This window comes from Thunnus thynnus, chromosome 2 (genome assembly GCF_963924715.1).
Source record: "Thunnus thynnus chromosome 2, fThuThy2.1, whole genome shotgun sequence".
In the NCBI taxonomy this organism is placed as follows: domain Eukaryota; kingdom Metazoa; phylum Chordata; class Actinopteri; order Scombriformes; family Scombridae; genus Thunnus; species Thunnus thynnus.
In genome coordinates this window covers 36,756,078-36,779,969 of record NC_089518.1, presented here as the reverse complement: position 1 = coordinate 36,779,969, position 23,892 = coordinate 36,756,078, and the positions used below count along the sequence as shown (strand labels likewise).

Below are 23,892 nucleotides of genomic sequence, written 5' to 3'. Positions count from 1 at the left end.
ACACTGTAAACTGTCCTCCCTTCTTTATCTTAACTGTGGAGGGGAGGCCTCCACACAGCTGCACCTTCTTCCTGGAACACCAACCCCCCCCCCCCCCCCCCCCACATACACACAAACACACAAACACACACACACACTTTGTGTCCTTGCTGTCTGTCTGTTCTGCCACATGCCTTATATGTATGTAAGTTTCTTTTAACCATGTATCTGATCAAATAAAAGAAAGAAAGACAGTATGTGAATGTTATTGCTGAGCTCCTTCCACATCCTGTGTTTTTCTGAAACTTTGTGATGTATCTCTGACGCTGATGTGATTTTTTCCAGGCCTGTATTATAATAAATGACTGTTAACCTTCAAGTCTTTGCTTTACTGCCTCTGTTTCCTGCATGATGCAGAAGGATAGATATCAAATTCAGTTGTTTTTTTATCTATCAGCGCCAATGAAGCTGTTTTTGTCCTCAACAAAACCTAGTGTGGAGTAACTCTAAGTGATGAAAAAAACAAAGGAAGGAAAAAATGAACCGATAACATGAAAATTAGTAGAAATATAAATGTTGTGTTCACATCTTGTTTCTTCTGAAAAAACAAGCAGCCAAAAGAACAGTGAATGCAGGTTTGAGGTCATGGATGGAGGTCAGTCTGTATTTTGAACATAAAAATAAAACAAATATTTAAAATGAAATAAAAACTTTACTGGTCCATAGTTTTCTTTGTTTGATACGTCAGGGATTTTTGGTCCAATTAATACATTAGGCGGGAAATTCAAATCAATACAACTCAGTGACAGCATGGGCACCGCTGTCAGAGACACTTAGAAAATGAAACGACACAACAAAGAAAAATCTGCAGAATTTTCTGCCAAACTTACGAAAATCACGACTATATTTGGAACGATAAATCCTGTCAGACGTGAAGAAGGATGCAGTATGTTAACAGGTGGGTTCCTGCATAGCTGACAGTGTTTAGCTACTATACAGTTATCGACCATTTTGGCAAGATGAACAGTTATTAAACAGCCTTATTGTGGGAAGTTAGTTAGCCTGTATGTTATGCTGAGTTTTTTTTCAGAATAATATAATGTTTCATGTGTTTCCTACGGGGAATTTGTCTTTAGGCACAAAAACTGCTATAGTCCACATACAGAGAAAAATATAGCTACTGCCACACAAGTGTCTTGTTCTTTCCTCACAGTACAGTTCTGTAAGTAGTATTGAGTATTTGATTATTAAATCCTGCACTCTGCGACGATGTTTAATCAGGTCACGCAACTTAACAAGACGAAGCGTCTACAGCCATGCAGGATCTCTTAAGTCAGTATGATTCATCCTCTGTGGAACATGAATGTCCGTACTAAACTTTGTGCCAATCCATCTGGTAGATGTTAAGATAGTTCACAGAATAAGTGAAAAGTTTGACCTTCAGGTGGCGCTAGAGGAAAAGTCAGAGGATCACGAAAGTCAGTAGGATTTATCCTTTAAGGACCATGAATGTTGGTGTCAAATTATATAGCAACCCATGAAGTAGTTATATTTCAGTCTGAGCAACCGACAGCTTAAAAACTCTTTAAAATTTCATGCTTGCTTATTCGGTAAATATGAGGCTACCAACGGCAACAAGTTAGCTTAGCTTAGCGTAAAGACAGTAAACTGCTAGCATGGATCTCCGAAGATAACAATATCAGCCTACAAGTACCTCTAAAGCTCACAAATTAACATATTATATCTTGTTTGTTTGATTTGTACAAAAACAAGGTGTGAAAACAGCAGAACCAGGTTTGCCATTTCCCCTAACATCCAGTCTGTATGCTAGGCTAAGCTAAGCTAACCATTTCCTGACTGTAGCTTCATATTTAACTCATCGGTCTCATCTAAATCAGAAACCAAAGTAAATCAAATGTATTTTGGATTATTTGGATTTTGGAATAGAGTCATAAATAGATTTCTATGGACATTTTTAGTTACAGTTTTACTTGTACATAAGCGTTCAGATGTGGGCATTAATTATTTTTTAAATTAATTTAATTCATATGCGGTGAAGTTTTATGTTGATTGTCTTTTAACATATTGGCATCATGTTTTCTTTAATATGGATTTTGTTTAACGTGTTTAATCCATAAATATATCATATCATATATTAATTGTCGTTTCTGTGCAGCCAGAACCTGCGACTTTAATGCTCACAGTGAATATGAGCACAGACCTCGTGCTTTAAACCTCCACTGGTGCAGAGAAACCACATAACAGAGCGGACAATGTAACTGCTGTTTGACTCCTGAGGCTCACGTGTGTGTTTGTGATAAACAAGTTGAGGCCAGCGGAGACCATAAACACTTTTATTGTACTGTAGGTGCACTGACTGATCTGTCCATCCATCCGTTCAATCTGTCTACTGTACTGTGTCCATTTGCAAATCCATCCATCCATTAACCCAGCTGCCAATACGCATCAGTTCATCCATCCAACTCCACTACCATCAGATAATCTATCCAGCGATGGCCTTCACCCCTCTTACACTCCACATGCGTCCATCCACAATCTGCAGGTTATCACTGTCAGTATATGGAGTTAAAAACACTCTCTGGTTCAAAACATGAGCCATTTATTTGAGGATTTTTCTTCAAGGGTACGTTCCTGGCACAGTGGAGATGCAGGACTGTATGTTTTGTTTATTTATTTCAATTAATTTTAGAATAAAACAGATTTACAACACTGTTTTTAGGATTGTATCTGATGAGAGACACCATTTTCTCTCATTAGTAAGTAAGAGTAACGGCTTATTTTAACACTCATTTGGCTAAAAATGACTCAAACACATGTAAAGATGTGTCAGTGTAAAATTTTCATGCTACGATTATCGTGGCCAAAAATATCACAATAATCATGAAACTTTCCTGAAATACTATCAGTGCTAAAATATAGTTGAAGAATAATTCTGGTGATTTTCTATATTTTTCTTATTGTCAACAAATCTCATGTTTGGAGTCAAACCAACAATGAACTGATCTACTGACAAGTATTGTGTGTGCATCCAAAGCCTGATGTATCCTATTCCTCTGTGTCATAGACCTCCGTTGTTGTCCAAAAACGATTAAAAACACTTTAATGAGCCACAACGCTGCACTGGGTGACATGTTCCTTCATTCTGAAGAGTTTGGCTACATATCACAACCCCTTTATACTACATTGTACATTGTAAATAACTTAGTAATTAGTAGTAGTATAGTATTAACTAGTTGTGTTTTGCACTTGGAGACTAGAAACGTTCTTTATTTGTTATCCACACACAACAATAAACAACAGCTGCTTCAATTATGGTTGATTGAAAGTTTTGTTGTTGTTGCCTTAGAAAAAATGGCAGATTTCTGTTCGACTGTCACCTATTAATGTTTGTGAAGAACAAAGAAAGTTGTGGTATTAAAAAAAAACTATGAACATAAAAACTTTTTGGCCCCCCTTTAATCAGAGGACCAAATATTGCTGGAGCTAATTTGTGAACCACTGATGTCCATCCTCAGAGAAAACAGACTCTGTGTCTGATGTAAACGTAAAGGAAAAACCGCTCGAGTAACACAGGGCCACGTTCTTAAAACATATTTCTTCATTGGGAATATACACTAATCTAATTTACTGGAACCCGACCTTCGTCATTCCTCATTCCAGACCATTTTGAAAATAAAATAAAATTACACATGCTAACACATTTGCCACCAGCAGCGTGTCCTCTTCAAACTCCAGTGAACAATAGCAGCAGTGAGGGCTCAGCGGATGAGTAATGGGAGGAAACGAGGATGTCTGCCGCTGAAACAAGTCGTCGAGAGCTATTTCAGGCCTGGGGTTGTTTAACAAAGAGCCCTTATTTTGTTCAAATGGACCATTTATAAAAACAATGGCCGAGGTCTGGAGCCGGAGTTGGGAAAGAGAAGGGTTGAGAGTGTCAAATAGGCCACCTGAAGAATAGCCTGGAGTGTAAACAGCTAATATTATTCCAACTATTATTGTGCTGGATCTGACAGAGGAAGTGTCCGACTGTGTAAAGACCGACCGGGAGGAGAGGAGAGGATTTTAATCTAAAATATATTGTGTATATATATTATATATAAATCAAAAGTGGAGCTGCGGTGAACAAGGCCGTCTTACACCAGCTGCAGATGTGCTTTTATTCATTAATTATTGCTTGTTTGGTTTGTTTTTTTTGTTGTTTTTTCATTTAAAAGGTGCAGGTAAAAAATAATTTGCTTTATAAATCAGCTATAAGTCATTAATAAGAGCATATTTATATATTCCACATATTAAAACTGGAACAGCAAAGTGATTCTACTGAGCTATGAAAACATCTTAATCACAAGTAAGAGTCTTGCATTTAAAATCCTACTAAATTAAATCAGCTGCGACTGATATATTAATGACATTTATCAGTAAGTACATTATTAATACTGATGAGTTAATGTGGAGCTGGTTTGAAGCTGCTTTATAAGATAAATCTGTGAGGTCTTCAGATGATACATCAGGTAGGAAAGAAGAAAAGAATAGTTCCACTAAAATATATTTGGTTTCATTTTTCAGAGCTGTTCTTTCATCTTTGCATTTTTGTGAAATATCGGAGAGTTTTACCTCTTCGGGCCTCAAACAGATATTTATTTGAGGGGAAATATCTTTCTGGTGGAAATAACTGCAAACAAATCACATCTGAAACATCACAAATTGTAAAACGCAATAAGCCAAAAGTTTTTTTGAACCACCGGTTTAATCGTTAACAATGTAGTGTCATTTATAAGCGTATCGTTATGTTATTTTATGTACATTTTTTGACTGAAAAGTAACTAAGCTGTCAAATAAATGTAGTAAAAAGTACAATATTTCCCCCTGAACCGTTAGTGGAGTAAAAGCATCATAAGTAGCATAAAAACAGTCCCTTAAAATTGTACTTAAGTATTTGAGTAAATGTACTTAGTTACTTTCCACCACTGATTGTAAAGTCAATACTTCTGTTCATCAATGATTGTTCAGCAGTGATGTTACAACTCGACACAGTATCGACCTTTCAACACAAAAGTGTTGCAGCAAGATGTTTCGACACGTCACGTCACCCTAAACGAGGCCTCGTTACGTCACACTTGAATCAGAGAGTGTGCAGTATTTAAAAACAGCTGTTTCAAAAGTGATCAGTTTTAATAACATAAACTTTATTGAACAAAATAACAGAGCTGCAACGATTAGTCGATTTTGATCATCGATTGATGGCTTTAGTTCCAGATTCTCAACAGTCAATATTTTCTGGTTTCTATCGTCTTCTTATGACCAAATTAGGGCTGCGACTTTTTTCTCGATGAATCATTTAGTTGTTTAAACAATAAAATATTATAAAATATCAATCGCTGTTTCCCAAAGCCCAATGTGACAACTTCAGATGTCTTGTTTTGTCTACAACTCCAAAGATATTCAGTTTATTGTCACAGAAACCATAAAATATTCATTGAAGTGATAAATGTCAGTGTTGCGTTCACTAACACGTGTTTCTGCTGAAAACAAGCAGCCAAAAACATCTCGTAAAGCAGGTTTAAGTTCAGGAGAATCAGAAACACGAGTTAAAACATATCAGGAAATAAAAGATTTGTTCGTATTGAGTATATTTTATTAGAAAATAAATGCGTGAGTTCCTCATGTGTCTGATTTTTTTTCTCACATTTCAACACATTTACATCATTTTGTGGTGAATTGTAACACAAACGTAAGTTGATTCAATTACAGCGGGGATTACGGATGATCTACGACCACCTTCTGCTGCTATCGCACCGACACCGCGAGCAGATATGAGAAATGAAGCTTCTTATCTTCGTCTGGAGACAGATGTATTTATTTTGGAACATTGGTGGTGTTTTCTCTTCTCTCGGCTACAGCAGCTGCACAGTCTCTCTGAAGCTGCCTTTGTGCCCTGCTATAATCTCCAGTTTCACACAGACTCCATTAAACAGGGTAAACTGGTCGCCATTATTCATTATTAGAAACAAGTAAACAGTGTACAGTGCACAGGGCATGATGGGAAATGGGAGGAAAAAGTTTAAAAGGATTAGTTTTTGCCTCTAAAGTTTTTTTTTTTCTGACCAACAAAGTCAAAAATGATTCAAAAGTTTTATCCAACTAATCAATATTTACAGAAACGACAGACGTTAATATAAACTGTACTTGTTGGGAACTCGACCATCAATTTACATTCCTTTGTTTTGTTTGGAGTCACTGAATTAAACAGGAATTTTTAGTTCTACTTCGTTTATTTGTTATTTTAAATTTTATATTCATAAATCAAAAAACTTCAAGCAGGAAGCCAAACTTTTCTGAGCTGATTTATCAATGACAAACAACACATTTCATCTGTAACTACCTACAAACGATGTTTTTAATTGATTACTAATATTACTGCTGTTATTTGTGAATGAAACTTGCACACAAACGGAGTAGAATAAGTCGCCTTATGTGGCAATTTTAGGGGCTTAATTATGTTAATTTTAATCAAATCTCATGAATGTTCACCTCCTCATATACAGGTGACATTCATCAGGCTGAAATAAGAGATTTACGGCGAGTTTAGAGAGTTTGTTGAATCAAAATTGGAACAATTGTACAAATGAAGCTCACAGAAGAAAATCTGATTCAGGAGAAGAATAAGAAGAACGCTCTATGTGTGTCGTCTGTAAAACTGTCTGACTTCTTCTTCTCTCTCATTTGAGTCCAACTCAGAACTGAAAGTGCAGCTGCTGTTGTTGCTACATTCATGTTAATCCTGCAGTTGAATTGATTCAGTTTTCCTCTGATGCCTTCGCATCTTATCAGGAAACAAAAGTTAACATTAAAAAACAAAAACAAACATGTTTTTAACTTTTTGACAACTTGAAAAATGTGTCAAAAATGTGAAAAACATTCAAATTCAACTGGAAACTTCCTGGATGCTCATACTTTAATCGTCTCACCAATACCTGAAGTGTGATCAGGTATTGATCAGGTGTGATCATTTGGCACCATTTTCACACAGAGCTGACAGAGAAACATAAAAAATAGGCACATTTTATTACATTTCTTTGGCATCATCATTTAAAATCTAGTCTAGATGGAGGTTTTTGCTATGACCCATTTCGGTTTGTTTGAAGTAGCGATGCCTATCTATCCCATATCGGAACAAAAACCTTCATCTTTCCATATGATATGACGGATGCAAACACATTCCTGGCAGGAGAAATGTTAGTGCTGTTAAAAATGCTGTTTTCCCTATAAAGGTAAAAAAGCTTCTTAAAGAGAGTAAAACGGAGAAAAATTGCTTCAAAGGTATTTTTTTACTGAGCAGCCAAACGACTTGACAGATGATCTTTGGAAACGCGGTGATTCATTGACTTATGAGGTTTTTCTTCCTCCTTTTCATCCCTTTATAACCAAACACAAGCTGACAAAAACGACTCATTTTCTTTTTACACCAAGCTGAGTGAAGTTATTACATTTTTTTTGCTTTGTAAGGCAGATTTAACATAAAGACACTATTAGTAGGTCAGTGAGCGGAGGGAGGAAACACTCCTCTCACAGCTCTCCGTTAGCGCAGGCCTGCACGGACGCCGTCCTGGCTGGCGTGAAGCCGCCATACTGTCCGTCCGGGCTCGGATACTCCTCCCTGATTCTCCACACGCAGCAGCTGGGGACGGCAGGGTGGGTGTCCTCCGGTGGGACCCCAAACCTCCAGCTGATGTACTGTGTGTAGGCACAGTGACGCAGGTCGGCGGTCTGACCCCGATCAGCCGGCGGACACAGAGGGTCCCGGTACAAAAGCACGGCCTCCAGCAGGGAGCGGCGCAACACCAGCCGCTCAAACAGAGGAGACGTGGTGATGCAGGCGCCGTCGCTCCGCCGGCAGCACAGCTGCTCCTGAGGGAGAGACGACGGAGAGCAGCGGTCACACTTACACCAGGCTGGACGACTGGGTCTGTTGTCCGGGGCGGGTTTAGGGGCATCAGGAGGCTCAGCGTTGTGATCCACGCCGTCGTCTGGCTGTAGCAGAGAGAGCACGGCTCTCAGGTGTCCCGCGTCCTCCTGTCAGGACGAGAAGATGGATCCAACATTTAAAATGATAATGACATATATAACAACATATATAACATAGGTCTAGTTGTTTTAAGCCATTTTAATGTGGAATAATTACATATTATACCTTTAATGTTTTTTTCTGACATGTTTTTATGTTCATTTTATGTCTTTTTCATGTGAAGCACAAGGTGCATGTAATTTCTTTTATTGTAAAGCACTTTGAGCTGCATTTCTTGTATGAAAGATTCTATATAAATATAGTTATTATTATTATTATTATTATTATTATTATTATTAGGATCTAACTTCTGTGCAGCAGGTTTACCTTGCGTGGCTGAACCAACATCGGCTTGACGTCTTGTAAACTTTTCTTCTGTGATCTCTTCACCAGTCGAATGTTGTTCTCATCAACATAGGACACACACAGGATGCACTGCAACACACACACACACAGATACTCAGAATGATCAGAAACTTGCTGATTATACTAATAAGAACAGTTGTATAAAAATAGAAGTGTGTATAAAATAGTGTCTTCTATATTGCTACTGGTTCACAGATCGTCACAGATGTCACAACATCTTTAGGCTTTGACTTCACCTTCTGTTTGTCTTGGACCGACTCCACTTTCTTCTCCGAGTAGTTTTGTCCGACTTCTGCAGAGTAGCAGCTGGTTTCGATCAGCCAGTCGAGCAGCACGGTCGTCTGGAGAGAAAGAAAAAAAGAAACAGGCGAGAAGTTTAGTCAGTTCGTCCACATCACAACACACCTCATCTCCACTTTATCAACAGTCATCACACAGTGCTGAAGTGTCAGAAGATGCAGTTCAACTAACGACCACTAGATGCTGCTCCAAGCAAACACTAACTGGGAAAACGTCTCTGTCCAAACAAAGGTTTTTGGGGTGTTTTTGCAGTGCAGTCAGGGTCTCCATTAAGCTTTAAAGACAATCATGAGAGAAATCTTTGGTCACCAATCCAAAATGGTGCTCCTACACTGACAACTGATCATTCTGGAGCTTTGGAGACCAAAGAAGCCTTTCTGCGATCAAGTTTTTATTTAGTTAGATCCAGTATACTGTAAAAGTAAATGATCAGCCCCTACATACATCTCTAACACTGAACATAGATAGCTCTATAATAAACACACAAATATGATATTATTGTCTATTTATGTACATTAAAACATTCATCAACTCTTCTTTACTCCTCCAGTCTTTAAAGTTTCACCACCTCTCTTCTCCCCATACTGGATGGCACATGTAAGGCAAAAAATAACAAATCTATTTAAAAAAACACACAAGAAAAGGAAAAAAAAGAAGAGACACCAGTTATAAACACCATAAACAACCACAAAACATATCTTGATGTACAGACAAGATTACCCAGTCTGGGTTATATAGATTAATTTCCCTAAAAGATTATATAAAGATTAAAGCAATAAAAGTCTTCTCTGAGATTTTGTAACATTCATTAATGACTCATCATTTAGAAGTAAAAACATGAGGTAAACTACAAATATGAGTTCCAGTTACATCAAATAGCACACGTGCAACTCTAGAATAAAAATACTTAACGTCTGGAGAATCTTATATTGTATGAAGATACTGCAGGTTCCTTCTTCATTATCATTACACAAGGAACAAATAGGTTTGAGACAAAGCTGGAGCTGGAAGTATGAATGAAATCATTTGATGGTTAAAAGGTAAGTGTTGAGGTAAGTGTCAGTGTCAGAAATTGAAGACCACATTGTCATAATGTGACTGTACCTAAAGTTTAAGGGGAAAACACACTCGTTCTCTTAAATACCTTCATGACACACAAAAATCAAAACGATGGAGGTGAAACAAAGAAGAAATTTGTTTGGCTTCTGCAGATGGATGATGAGTCTCTACTTTCATTTACTTTTTTCTATTTACATCGTAGCGTTAAGATTAACAACACATTCATCTCACAATCTGACAAACTGACGTCATACAGTCTGATGCAGATTGTGACTAAGACTTTATTACAGGTGTCTCGAACAACGTGACATGCTGTAAACCTTCACCATAGTGGATGTCACACAGTCTGAAGGGGCCATAACATCTGTGTATTTTCTATTTTTTGAAAGTGTCCGACCTTTTGCCCAAATTTGGATTTTCTGGCTACAGTAGATCTTCATCTTGTACTAAATGCAGCAGCAGGATATTAACTAGGACTGGCCACGGATCCCACATCACTCCTGTTTTAGCCTCACTGCATCGGCTGCCAGTGAAGTTCAGGATTGATTTCAAGATTCTCTTAATCACTTATAAGGCCTTACACGGTTTAGCTCCTGCATATATATATCCGAGCTACTAAGCCTGTATACTATCATGCAGTCACTTAGGTCTTCCAACCAAAACCTGTTGGCCGTACCACGTGCCAAACTAAAAACCAAAGGCGACTGTGCTTTTGTTAACCCTAACACCTAAACCCTAACCCTGACCCTATACCTAACCCTAACCCTGACCCTAGCCCTAACCCTGACCCCAACCCTAACCCTGACCATAACCCTATACCTAACCCTGACCCTAACCCTAACCCTAACCCTGACCCTAACTCTAACCCCCTAACCCTAAACCTAACCCTGACCCCAACCCTAACCCTGACCCTAACTCCCTAACCCTAACCCTAACCACAACCCCCCACCCAGACTTTGGAACAATCTCCCCATTTCCATCAGATCAGCTGAATCTGTTGACTGAAAAAGGCTTTCTCATAACATTTGATAAATTCAAGTGTGTGCTCTGGGTGATGACTGTATGCTTGCTGTGTTCATATGTGTGAGATGTCTGTATGTGTTCTTGAATGTGTCTTTCATGGTTTTTGTGTCCTATTTTCTTTGTGTCCCAATGTCACTGTAAAGCACTTTGTAATGTGTGTTAAAAAAGGTGCTATATAAATAAAGTTTTACTTACTTACTTACTTACAGTAAGCGAAAAACACAACAAAAAATCCAGACTGCATAAAACCTGTTGTCCCAAATAACCCACACTAATTCACAGTATTGTGTTTGCAGTCAGTATACAACAAATGAAGCTTCCTACACATCTCATACTAAAAGAGAAAGGACTCAAAACCTCCCACGAAGGACATGTTATCATCTGCGACTTCAGACGAACCGCTTTTGTCTTCTGCAGATTTTTTCCAGCTGTTTCCTCATCTGTTTTTCTTCTTTTTTTATCAGATTCCAGCAGCTGCTCATTGCATTTTGTGACAGGACGTATCCAACCAAAGCACACTCGACCTATTTAGTCTGCAAGCTGTCTGCTCAGAATTAGTGTGTAGTTCTGGATCTGGGATGCAACGATAAACATATGTGACAGATGCATTGTCCATGTTTTATGTGGTTTCCGCTAAAATTATTAAACTGGACGAGCTAAAGTCTGTGATTTCCTTCTATAGCACAGCTGAGTTTTTACTCAAACATCTTGCCTCCTGCAGCTTTCATCTTTCTGACTGAGTTTATTCAGCTCTTTGTCGTCGGCCAGTAGAGAAAATCATTCATTTCGTCCAAATTCAGAGTCCAAGTCTGGACTTCAACAGTGACTCCTGCTGTGTTCAGAACTAATGGAGGACAAATGCATGAATGGACACTTGTGTGACTGCAGCTCCCACTGTGTGTGTGTGTGTTCTCTGACCAGAGCGTAGTATGACAGCGTTGATCCGATGTAGATGATGAGCTGAATGAAGCTGAACTTCCCCGCCTGCAAAAACAGAACAAACTGCCACTTGTTTGTTTTTCCATTTTTTCCCCCACTTTCTTCTCCAGAGTCAGAAACTTTAGAGAGTTTATGAGTTTCTGGAGGCAAAGAGGACATTGACAAATAAAGTTAATGATACAGAATGTTCAGCATCAGTGACCTGTAACATTATTTTATTCATCAGATATGGCATGTTGGACAGTTTCCTCTCAGTCACAACAAGAAATACACACATAAAGTCAGACACTAAGTCATATCACAAGGGCCTGCAATAGAAGCCTTAATTGGTTTAAATTTTAAGATTAAATTTAACATTTTGTCGTGATTATTTATGTGATTTTATGTGACTTTATGTAATAAGACTGAGGACAGGATTCAAATAAAAAAAAAAAGGAACACAAACGTAAAAGTAAATTTAATTCAGGAGATCTTATCTTCTGCATTAGAGCTGCAACCATTAGTCAATTAATCGATTTGTCAATCTACAGAAAATTAATCGGCAACTATTTTGAATAATTGAATCAACAGAATAATAGTTGAAGTAAAGTTTCCGAGCAAAAATGCCAAAGATTTGATGGTTCAAAGCTTTCAATTATACTTCTTATACGGTCCGAGTATCATCGGATAATTCGTTATTTTTTGTTTCAAACGCAAAAACGAATCGGCTTGATGTCCGCAGACGTGTTCGATACTCAATCCAAAAAGGAATAACAATAAAACCAATCAGCAAAAATCAAAAACGGGACGGGTTTGATTGGTTTTTCGTTATTTGATTCTGACACCAAAAACATTTTGTTTTTTTGTTTTGAAACAAACAACAGATTTACCGTTTTTTGAATTACAAATGAATTACGAATTATCCGATAATACCTGGACCTTATACTACCATAACTTTAATATTTGGGTGTTTTGGATGATTTGTTGATCTAAAATGAGGACAAATAAGATGTTCTGATAAGTGTTTTCCACCATTCATCACCAAATGATTAATCGATTAATTGAAAAAAATAATCACCAGATTAAATCGTTAATAAAAATAATCATTAGTTGCAGCCCTGTTTCACATTATAATCAATGTGTGTGGTGCGGTTTCTCCTCATAATTCTCTACTGTCTCTTAGCTGTTTTAGTTTTTCTACTTTTTTTTGGACAAGATTTTTATTTTGTTTTTCCTTCAGGTCAAACAAAATCTAGTGTGTCTAGTCTCTCTCTCTCTCTTTAAGTGATGATGAAACAACAAAAAACAGGAAAAGACAAGCAAACAAATGAAAACTGCAGAATCTCTGACATCATTTATAAAAATAAAAAGAGAGAAAAAAAAAATGAACCCACATGTCCGAACACCATGACATCAAACCTGATCCCGAATGCTTTGTACAGCGTTCGCTCCTCCACTCCGTTCACCATGTTGTACTTTGCGTACCTGAAACCAGTAGATATGATAAACACTGAATACTGAGAGTCTTTAACACAACAAGATGTGACAGTTAACTTCAGTCAGCCTGCTTCATTTTACAGAAATGTATTCATAAAGTGTATTTGACTCTTTTCGCTGTCACCAAGCAGCAACCTCTGGATCTGAGAAATGAAGCCAATGCTGAAGTACCTAAAACTGCAGTTCCTCACATGGCCACTTGAGGCAAGTCATTTCTGCAGATAACCATCTCTTGTCCAGTTTGTTGCCTCATGTAACAATAACTCAGGTGTATTTTATGATTCACGGTTGTCTTTTGATGCTCAGATGACTAACGTGGTGCAATCCTGCTTTGTCCAACTGAGACGTTCAACCACAATTAGGTCAATCCTCTCGTTAGACTTGACTACTGCAACGCACTTCATTTGGGTCTATGTGTATATGTGTATATGGATATATGTGGGTGTATGCAGGCGAAACATGCTGCTGCCAGGCTTTTAACAAGTTTTAAGAGAAGCGATCACATCACACTGACGCTTGCTGCCTCTCACTGGTTGCTTCCGAGTTCTTTTAGAATTGATTTTAAAGATTTTACTGCTCATTTTTACAGCCTTGCTTTGTTATCTGTGACCAACTCACTCCATATGAGCCTGATCGCTGCTTGAGATCCTCTAGCAGGACCCTATTAACGGTTCCTAACTCTCACCGTGTCACTGAGGGTGAACGGTAAATGGAACCTCTTTTAAATCTGTTCTAAAAACTAATTTTTATATTCTGGCTTTTTCTTAACTGATGGGAATTTGTGTAACTGTTCTTGATTATTTTATCTTTACCTTTGTGTTTTGGATTATTGGATTGTTTTGATTGTTTATTTGCTCTTTACCTCTTATTTTTATCACAAAGCACATTGTAACTTCACTTTGAAACGTGTTTTATAAATGAAAGTTATTATTAGTGATGAGTCTTAATTATATATGACCTTCCAGCCAGTCAGTGTCCTCCACAGCTACACTAAAAACATGTTGTGATTATTTATTTAATTTATTTCAGAGGCTGTAAGACAGATTTGCATTCAGTCTTGATCGTCTAAAGATGTTTTCCAACGTGACAAAAATAAACTTTGAGGGATAACTGAGGATTTTATTGTTTTTATGTCAATTCTGCAAAAATAAAAATGCAAGATATTGACAGAAAATACCCAAGCCCATGACACATGATAATCACGACTTTCCAGTGAGCAGAAACGTTCAAACAGTATATGAACATAAAGAACTTGACCTTTGACCCCAGTGACCCTCCCCCTCACCTGAAGTTGAGGCCGGGGTAGAGGGTCCTGTTGCTCTCTTTCTCGTCCAGACGTCTGAAGGAGTATCTGGGCAGGCAGCGCCTCATGAGCCGGTCCAGGTTGCAGTCCCATTTGATCTGGATGCCGATGACGCCCCCCTGTGGTCAACAGTGGAATTAGATTCAACACAAAACCTCAGATGAGGCCTTTTTACATCAAGGCCTGTATTTATCAAGCTTCTCAACAGTAGGAAATCACTCTTAACTGGCCAAAAATTCTCAGAGTGATGCATTTTTGCTCCTCCTCTCAGGACTGGGAGTAAAACCACTTTATAAACTTTTTAAACTGAGGATATCACTTCTATCTCAGCCAGTATTTAAGAGAACTCCAATTTCCTGTAGAGTGACCAGACACAAGGAGGAAATATTACAAAATAAAATGAGAACTAAAGTAAACAAACAGGTGACACAAAAAAACACAGGAGGAACACACAAGGGAACAGAGAAAACCAAAACCAGGAAACAAATGCAACACAAATGAAACCCTAACCCTCAAAAAGTCCAACTAAAAACAGAAAAAGTCTGAGGGCATCAGAAGGACAAAAACCAAGAAAGTCAAAAGAACAAAAACACAAAGAGTCCAAAAAACAGAAAAAGTGCCAGTAAGACGTGACAACAGCTGAGTCAAACTAAGCCTTCCTTCTATTTGAACTGACTAACTTGACATTTATTTTTTTAACCCATGTGAGTAGCTTTGTCTCCAGTCTATGAAGGCTGAATGATGTGTATACATCTATGTAAGAGCACTATACGTCACCAGAGTTTCTACTTTGTGGCTCTGAATGTCATAAAACAGCGACATCACGCTCTCTTCTAGGAGTAGCCTTCCTCCTTACTTACACTTCATAAATGAGTTTGATAAGAGCATGTTCCACATTTGAGGGGGTTCAAACAAAGTTCACAGGTGCGAAGGGTTAAAGACTCGAGTTTGATGCGATAAGAAACATTTTTTACATTGAAGAAACATCAACTAAGTTATTTTTTGTACCAAAAATGGTGATCGGAGAACTTCTAGAGAATAAAAACAGCTCATGTTAAAGTGACACTGCTGCTCAGACTGAAGACAGTTTGTTGTGGCAACACTTCCTTTTTTTTTTTTTGACTGTTTCATTTCAACTTTAGCTGATCCCTCACTGAGGACAAATGACTCACAAATTTTACCACAACTGGGCCGTCTGAAGAGGAGAGAGGAAGAGAAACCCAAGAAACTGAGAGTAGATGGAAGTAGGTACATGAACAACATCCTGTTGGCAAAGTTCGTCATTGCCAGAAATCAGCTGAAGCAGAATTTACTGTATAAATATGTTCTTTTTTTAGACAACAGCCTATTGGACTCATTTCTGTTAAGATATCAGCAATAAAGTTAGTCTGTAAAATGTTTTAACTCATAAGAAACAGTCAGACGTGTACCCCCACCTCTATCGCCATTTCAGAGAACTTTTCTCCGGCCTCTCGTACAATGTCTCCCAGTTTGAAGATCGGACACAGGGAGTCGTTTTCCCTCTTACAGCTCTTCAGGTAGGCGCCGTTCATCTCCGGGAGGATGTTCCTCCTGGAAGACACGAGAGACTCCGATGTGTCGGGTGGAGACGCTTTTCTACTTTGACAAAAATAAAATCTTGCAGGAAAATATTCATGTCATTCATGCAAAATATTTCACTTATTTCCACAGAGAGATGAAGACACTGCAATGTGAACTGTAGCACAGGTAGAAACAACTTCCTCATTCCATCAATGTAAAATATAAAGCAGTTGTTTGGAAAAAAAAAAAAAGCAAATAAAGCAAAACTCTTTCGAAATGCCAACAATTAAAAGTTTTCAAAACTGTCCCTCCTTCTGCATGAAGTCAGAAAACTGTGTGAAACATTTTAATCAGAAGCAGAAATCTCACCGGATGTAGTTGAAAGCTGGAAATCTGATGTTGTTTTTGATGAGGACGGTGAAGTTCTCAGCTGCTGCCAGCAGAGCAGGTCTGCAGCATGGACAGTTCAAAACACTCAGCATGTTAGCACAATGTTTGCTATGTAACTTCCGGCATGTTAGCATGTTAGCATGCATACATTTAACATGGTAACAGTAGAGTCCAGTTACACATGTTTTGTTCTTCAGACTCTCTGTTTCAGCACATTCAGTTTGAAATAAAATGATGGATCCTACACTAAAGTAAGAAGTCTCAGCTGAGCAGGTTAACATCAATATAGAAAGTTATCTTTTTAAATTACGTAGGAGATATAGTTGTAGTAGACTTGGCACTTTCATGTTGTATCAACTACAAAAAAATGTGTAACTGTCTGAATACTTTCTGTAACATTTTGCATGTCAGCATGTTAACATAGGATAAAAGCATGATGCATGATGACTCAACATGTAAGAGTTTAAAGTCCTGAACCAGACGCCTACACGACAAAATCCTGATCTGACAACAAACCTCGGAGGGTTTGTCTTGGTTTCGACGGGACACCATGCAGAAACCTCGCAGGTTTTCTTTAACACATCAAACTTCACACATGATCCCGTCTGAATCCCTGCAGAAGGAAAACAAACAGTCCTTTAGACTCTACTGACTGTCTGTTGATCTGTAATCCAAATCTTTAATTAAGCAGAGAGCTGAGAACTAAAGCTGGGTGAGGCTAAAACTGCAACACATCAATGAGAAATTCCTCTGCTTCTCGTGGTGTCAAATGGCAACCAAACAGAAGCCAAAACAGGCAGCTTAATGTCTGTCCTGTCTCATCCTCACGACCAGAGATGCTGTAGTTTCACCCAGTTTTTCTAATTAAATTATTCAGTCTTTGTTCTCATGTTGGTGGGAAATATTTTGTTCACAGAAAATGAAAAATCTAAACTTAAAGGACCAGTGTGTAGGATTTAGTGTCATCTAGTGGTGAGGTGGCAGATTGCAACCAACTGAATACCCCCCCCCCCCGCCCTTCTAAGTGTGTAGGAGAAGCTACGGTGGCCGCTAAACTCGCAACAAATGCAAAAGACCCTCTCTGGAGCCAGTGTTTGGTTTGTCCATTTTGAGCAACTGTAGAGATTCGGCAGTGCAACATGGTGGTGCAAAACGGCAGTGCAACATGGTGGTGCAAAACGGCAGTGCAACATGGCAGTGCAACATGGTGGTGCAAAACGGCAGTGCAACATGGCAGTGCGACATGGTGGTGCAAAACGGCAGTGCGACATGGTGGTGCAAAACGGCAGTGCAACATGGTGGTGCAAAACGGCAGTGCAACATGGCAGTGCAACATGGCGGTGCAAAACGGCAGTGCAACATGGCGGTGCAACATGGCGGTGCAACATGGCGGTGCAACATGGCAGTGCAACATGGCTGTGCAACATGGCTGTGCAACATGGCTGTGCAACATGGCTGTGCAACATGGTGGGCGCTGTGGAAGAGGACCTGCCCCCTTTTTAGATATAAAGGGCTCATCCTAAAGGTAATGAAAACATAACAACTCTTATTTCCAGGTGATTATACACTAATGAAAACATACTTATGAATATTATATTACATTTCTGCCAAGTCCGTTCTGTTAGACGCCACTAAATTCTACACACTGCATCTTTAAAGACATTTCCTTTAGCAGCAGGAAATGGCTCCATGCAGAAAAACTCACCAGTGATGCCACCAGACACAAAGCCAGAAAACAAATTTGGTTTGATGACATCACTTGTCAGAATTTCTGGGTAATGAAGTCCTTTAAAGCCCCTCAAAACCTGGTTTCAAATCTAGTATTTCCACATGATTAAGTAACCAAAATTTTTGTAACTTTTTCAGAAAATTTTGAGTTGCAGTTGTACAACATTGCTCAAAGTAAGAAGCTGATTTTTTTTTTTTTTTAAAAGTGTTTTCAGGGCCTCTAAACTTCAGAAACTGACAATTGTCCTTTTCCATCTGCAGTTCAACTCCAACAGTAGTTCTTTCTTTTGTGTTGTTTCTCGTCTCTCTGCCCTCGATTCTTGGCGCCTCTCTACTGTCGATACCTAATAAAGCCATAAAATTCTCCCCGCACTTTATAAAAATAAATAAAAGTTATTGTACCATGGCTGAGCTGGTCCCAGTCTCCTTTCTTACAGTCCTTGTCAGTCCGACACAGTCTGCCTTTAAGGGGAACCTGGAATATAAACACTGCTGCAAAATAAGAAAGTTTTGCTAACTTTTCATCTGAACCATTAGCAGCACGATCAGCTGTTACAGATCAAAGCCTCATGAATCCGAAACACTCGTAAGAGGCTGAGAGCATCTTAAGGTGCACAATTTTTCAAGTCTGTCAGGTGTCCATATGAACAGTGAAAGAGGTTTTCCTCACTGTAATCATTCCTCCTGTTCATACTGGATATTAAAAGATCCTTCAAATGTGCTTTCAATGTAAGTGATGGAGGCCAAAATCCACAGTTTGTCCACACAGTCATTTAAAAGTTGATGTGAAGCTTATATTCAGCTTCAACAGTCTGAGTTAGTCATATCAAGTGGATATCTGACACATTTACAGTCTTTTTAGCATCAAATTCCCTCTTTCGGTGGTAGTAGTATAGAAACAAAAAGAGGAACTTTGGCACTAAAAGACTGTAACGTTGAAAGATATCTACTTGATTTGACTCATTTGGACGCTGAAGCTTCATATTAGCTTCAGATAAACTTTTAAATACATTTTTGCACAGAAGGAGGACTGTGGATTTTGTCCTCCATCATTTACATTGTAAGGTCATTATGAAGGGATCTTCTAATGGTCAGTATGAACAGGAGGAATGATTACAGCAAGAAAAACATGTTTCAATGTTCATTTGGGCTCCTGACTGTTGATTTAAGACAGACTTGAAAAAATGTGAACTCGTCCTTTAACTTCTAAGCTTGATCATTATCAGGAAACGAGGCCCTGGTTGATCTTGTTAACATTAAAGTATTTTAACTATTTAAAATGAGATGAATAGTAATAATGATGATAATAAGAATAAAAGAGCACCTCTGGACAGTTTCCTTGCTTCTGATTCTTTGTCACAATGACATTGGTCACCACAAAGAAAGAGTTTTTGTCCTAAAATGAAAAAGATGATGAAAAAAAGTCTTTTTAAAGTTTTCCCCTTTGACATACAAGCAAACATAAAAGCAGCTTTAGATTCCAGCTCCCACCTGTGCGGGTCCGCTGTAGTCCACCCCATCCCAGACCACGTCCCCGACCCCGGGCAGGTGCATCCGGGCCACACCTTTCACTTTGGTGGTGACAGAACTCACCACCAGGTCGAACTGCTGGTACTCCTTGTTCCACAACAGCATGATGCTGCAAAATAAAAACAACACAAATAAACTTCATGTGAAGCAGAATAAAAACAAAACTGAGAATGATGCATAAAAAAAACAGTGTAGAAGCTATTTAATTTGTTTTTTGTTTCATTAATAATTATTAAAAGGTGCCGTTTGGAGAATTTAGTGGCATCTAGCTCAGTGGTCCTCAAACTGGGCTCTGAGGACCCTCAACAAAAAGGGGAATAATTTATTTTCACTATAATTCCATCTACAAGTAACACAATGACAGAATGTTTGACTACTTTGGTCATGGGTTTCATTGACTTTCTGTGATAAAACATGTAAAAGCAAAAATCTTATCAGTCTAATTTGTGTCAGTTTTGGGTCCTTGATGTGAAAAAGTTTGAGAACCACTGATGTAGTGGAGAAGACTTGACAGAAATGGAATATAATATTCATAAGTATGTTTAAATTAGTGTATAATCGACTGAAAATAAGAATCGTTGTGTTTCCATTACTTTAGAATGAGACACGGAGCCCTCCATGTTTCTACAGTAGCCCAGAACAAACCAAATATTGGCTATAGAGAAGACCTTTCGCGTTTTCCGCAAGTTTCGTGACCACCGTAGGTTCTCCTTAGACTCACAGGTCTTTAAATGCTTCGCTCATAAAGACTGAGGACAATCTCCCAGGTTTTGTTGTTAAAACTGAGAGGAAACAACTAGAGAGTAAGAAAAAAACCTGCATTGCAGAACCAATCAAGTCTTTAGGGCGGCCGTTCATAGTGGGGCGGTGACATGCGGTTCACTACGGAGGAGAATGAAGGGAGAGCATCACTTCCAGTAAGGCCTTGACAAAATGTCAGGGGTGTTGGTTCGTTAGCGGCCGTTCTTGCTGCCGGTCAAGCAGCTACCGTGCATTTAGAAATCCCCAGACTTCAGTAGGCGGAGATCTCACTATTCAGTTGGTTGCAATCTGCAACCTCACCACTAGATGCCACTAAATCTTACATACTGCTCCTTTAATATTTGTATTTTTAAGATTGATTCACTGGAGTTACTTCAGAGCTAATTTGCATCTGCAGTCCCCCACAATCAAAACATACAACAGCACAACAACAAACAAACAGTGCAAAGCAAAAAACACACAGAACACAACATACAACATACAAAGATAGATCACTCTAGATATCTGATTTCGATTGTATTTTCTTTTGCTAGTTGTTCATTTAGTTTCATTAATTAGTTGTTTAGCATATTTAGTTTACTGCTATATTTTTATTTTATTTGTTTTATCTTGAGTTTTAGGGTACTATGGATAGAAACACTGCAAGTCTCCATTGGAATATTGTTGTTAAGCAGAAATGTTCTTTGAACTGTCAGTCAGACAAAACAAGACATTTGTTGTCATCTCCTGGGACAAAATGATCATTTGAACATTTATTGAAATGAAAGCATGTGAGAAGTTTAGAGGGAAAAATCACTATTTGGTGGAGCTGTTAACAACTCATAGACATGTGAAATGTGACCCCGACTACACACTGCTTTTTGTAAGACGTCAAAAGACAAAAAGGTTAGAAACCACTGGTTTCATCTTTAACAATGTGTTGTATTTTAAAAGCTTGTTATATTATCCATTGTGTCAAATCTTCATCTGAAAAGTAACTAAAGCTGTCAAATAAATGTAGTGGAGTAGAAAGTACGATATTTCCCTCTGAAATGTAGAAAGTAGCATCACATGGAAATAGTAAGTTTTTATTGAAATGTTTCAACCTGCAAGTTCTTCTTTAGTACGAAGCCCCTAAAATAAAAGATCCATGTGTACATCTGTACTCTCAGTTTGACCTTAAATTACTTTTTTCTTCAGAAAACAAACCTTCATGTTGAATCTGGCTTTTTATTCACAGCTTCACCTGTAGATGACGTTGTTCAGTCATGAACTGAAAAACCTCAAACAAATACTGAGAAGATGAAATGAGAATGAAATGATATTTAATACATTTACAGTCCTAAATTTTAATAATTTTAACTGTAGGGTTTTTTTCTCTTATTGCTCTTACTCATGGTAAACTGATATTTTATTTGTATTTATATTTACTTACTCAGTATTAAAAAGTCTCAAGAAACCAACACTCCAGTATGACAGTGAACACCTCAGAGTCTAATAACCGGAGTTTTATTCATTTTTACTGTCGCATTTTCCTCTTATTGACTGTTTGTCATTGTTCTCTGCACTCACGGATAACAAATCCGTGAGTGCAGATTTTACATGTGCATATTCTTTTGTTCTTTTGTTCTTTTGTTGTTTTTTTTCCTCCTACTTCAGTAACACGCATTGCAATAGAAACAGCAGCCGGGTGCAGTCAGCCGCTCCCGGAGCCTGCAGACAGCTGCGGGGGCTGAAATATCTCCGCTGTCCCCCCCCCACACACATCCACTCACCAGATAACCAGCAGAATGGTTCCGTTCAGAATCCACTTCAGAGAGCCGAGCCGGACGCTCTGGATCCGGACCAGCTTGTTAGTTTCATACTTGCAGAGGCCGAGCAGCCTGCACGGCATGGTGCTGCAGGAGTCAGGCCGGGTTTCTGTTGTGTCGGGGGGGGTGGGGGGGTGTTTTTTTGGGAAGAGGAGGAGGAATCTCTGACTCATTTCTTGACTCTTCTTGACTTCCTGTGTGGAGAGTCACATGTCCAGCGTCCCGCAGCTGCTCTCACAGTCATCATCATCATCATCATCATCATCACAGCAGCTGCAACACCCACACAGTTAAATTATGAAATCATTATTTAAACCAAAGGAATGATTTATTATATCCTGTGAGGATCCTTTACTCGAGTATTTCTATTTTATACTACTTCATACATCCACTCTACAACATTTCAGAGGGAAATATTGTTATTTTTTACTCCATTAAACATTTATTTCACACCAATAATCAGATCTGATTACGTATTTTTACGTTTGTGGTTAATTTAGATCACTTTGTAGAGAATCTGTTTTCACTTCAGAGTAAAAAAAGCCACATTAAATCTTCTTTGATTGCATGTTATAAAACAATTTTTTTAAAGGCTGCTGCATATCTGTAAATATCACGCTGACTGAGACCATTTGCATATTAAATACTTTTAATTTTGATACTTTCAGTACATTTTGCAACTTATATACTTTTACTTAAGATTTTGAATCCAAGACCTTTATTTGTAAAGGAGTATTAAGGGTTTTTTTATGATATAATAATCAAAAGCAATTACATTTAAAACACTTGTATCAGATTCATTCATAAATACCATCTCACACCAGTCAGGATGCACAAACTCAGAAAAAATGTCCAAATGTGAGACAACAGGTGGCAAAGAAATCAATATATAACTTCACAAAATGAATTCTAGATACTGAAATTCAATTCAATCCTTGTTTATTTTTTATTAAATTCTACACCATAATAAAAGAAAAAAGAAAACTGCTCCAAGTTTTTATTTATCTCTTGATCAAATATCTTTTGTTCCTCCCTTAGAGAAGCTGTCATGTATTTGTAGAATGTAAGATGCAGAAAAAAGAATAGATGTTTTGTTATAGAAAATATTGTTTAATGGACTTTAGGCTCATTGTTTATAACAGAAGCAGTGGTTTTATGTTGTGGCCTGGAGAGGAGAGATGAAATGTGTGGATTGGAATAATAATGATAATAAAATATATTTTATATATTTTTCACAACACTTTTAATCTGATTTACAGATCTAATATGAGTAATGTTATAACGCTGTAAAACATATACTCACTATCTGTAGAATGTATGTTGTTGTTTTTAAACTTTATTGATGAACACCTTCCTTTATTAACAATCATCCTACTACTTCCTGTGTAATTCTGTATTACATAAGAGGTTTTAAGATTGAGCTCATGTAACCAACAGCTTCTCTTTACGTGTCTACTGTGACTTTTTAAAGCTTCTCACTCATCCAGGTCATAGAAAGTTGTAAAAGTAGAAAGGTGGACTTCTGATTTAAAGTTAAAAAAAAAAAGAAGAGATGCTTTTAAAAAAATACACAATATCAATCTAAAGAAAGTTCTGCAGGACATGACAAAGGTTACTTCACT

General features: G+C 38.0%; 1 protein-coding gene across 1 annotated transcript; it reads right to left on the bottom strand.

Moving 5' to 3' along the window:
* Positions 1-5,162: 5,162 nt before the first annotated feature.
* Positions 5,163-22,420, bottom strand: p2rx7 (purinergic receptor P2X, ligand-gated ion channel, 7). Its single transcript, XM_067572806.1, has 13 exons — positions 22,235-22,420; positions 19,680-19,827; positions 19,513-19,584; positions 18,591-18,663; positions 16,977-17,073; positions 16,440-16,520; positions 15,965-16,100; positions 14,511-14,647; positions 13,123-13,213; positions 11,729-11,794; positions 8,665-8,769; positions 8,390-8,497; positions 5,163-8,070 (listed from the first exon to the last, which is right to left on the bottom strand). The coding sequence occupies exons 1-13, from the start codon at positions 22,351-22,353 to the stop codon at positions 7,564-7,566; spliced, it is 1,740 nt and encodes a 579-aa protein (XP_067428907.1). The 5' UTR covers positions 22,354-22,420; the 3' UTR covers positions 5,163-7,563.
* Positions 22,421-23,892: the final 1,472 nt, after the last annotated feature.

What these genes read in the sequence shown, in the direction of transcription:
- p2rx7 (XM_067572806.1), bottom strand. Translation starts at nt 22,353, where the DNA reads ATGCCGTGCAGGCTGCTCGGCCTCTGCAAGTATGAAACTAACAAGCTG. An exon ending in CTGGGACCAGCTCAGCCATG is followed by an intron (nt 17,074 to 18,590) that starts GTACAATAACTT and finishes TTCCTTCTGCAG; the next exon opens with GGATTCAGACGGGATCATGT. An exon ending in TGTTGGTTCAGCCACGCAAG is followed by an intron (nt 8,071 to 8,389) that starts GTAAACCTGCTG and finishes TCGTCCTGACAG; the next exon opens with GAGGACGCGGGACACCTGAG.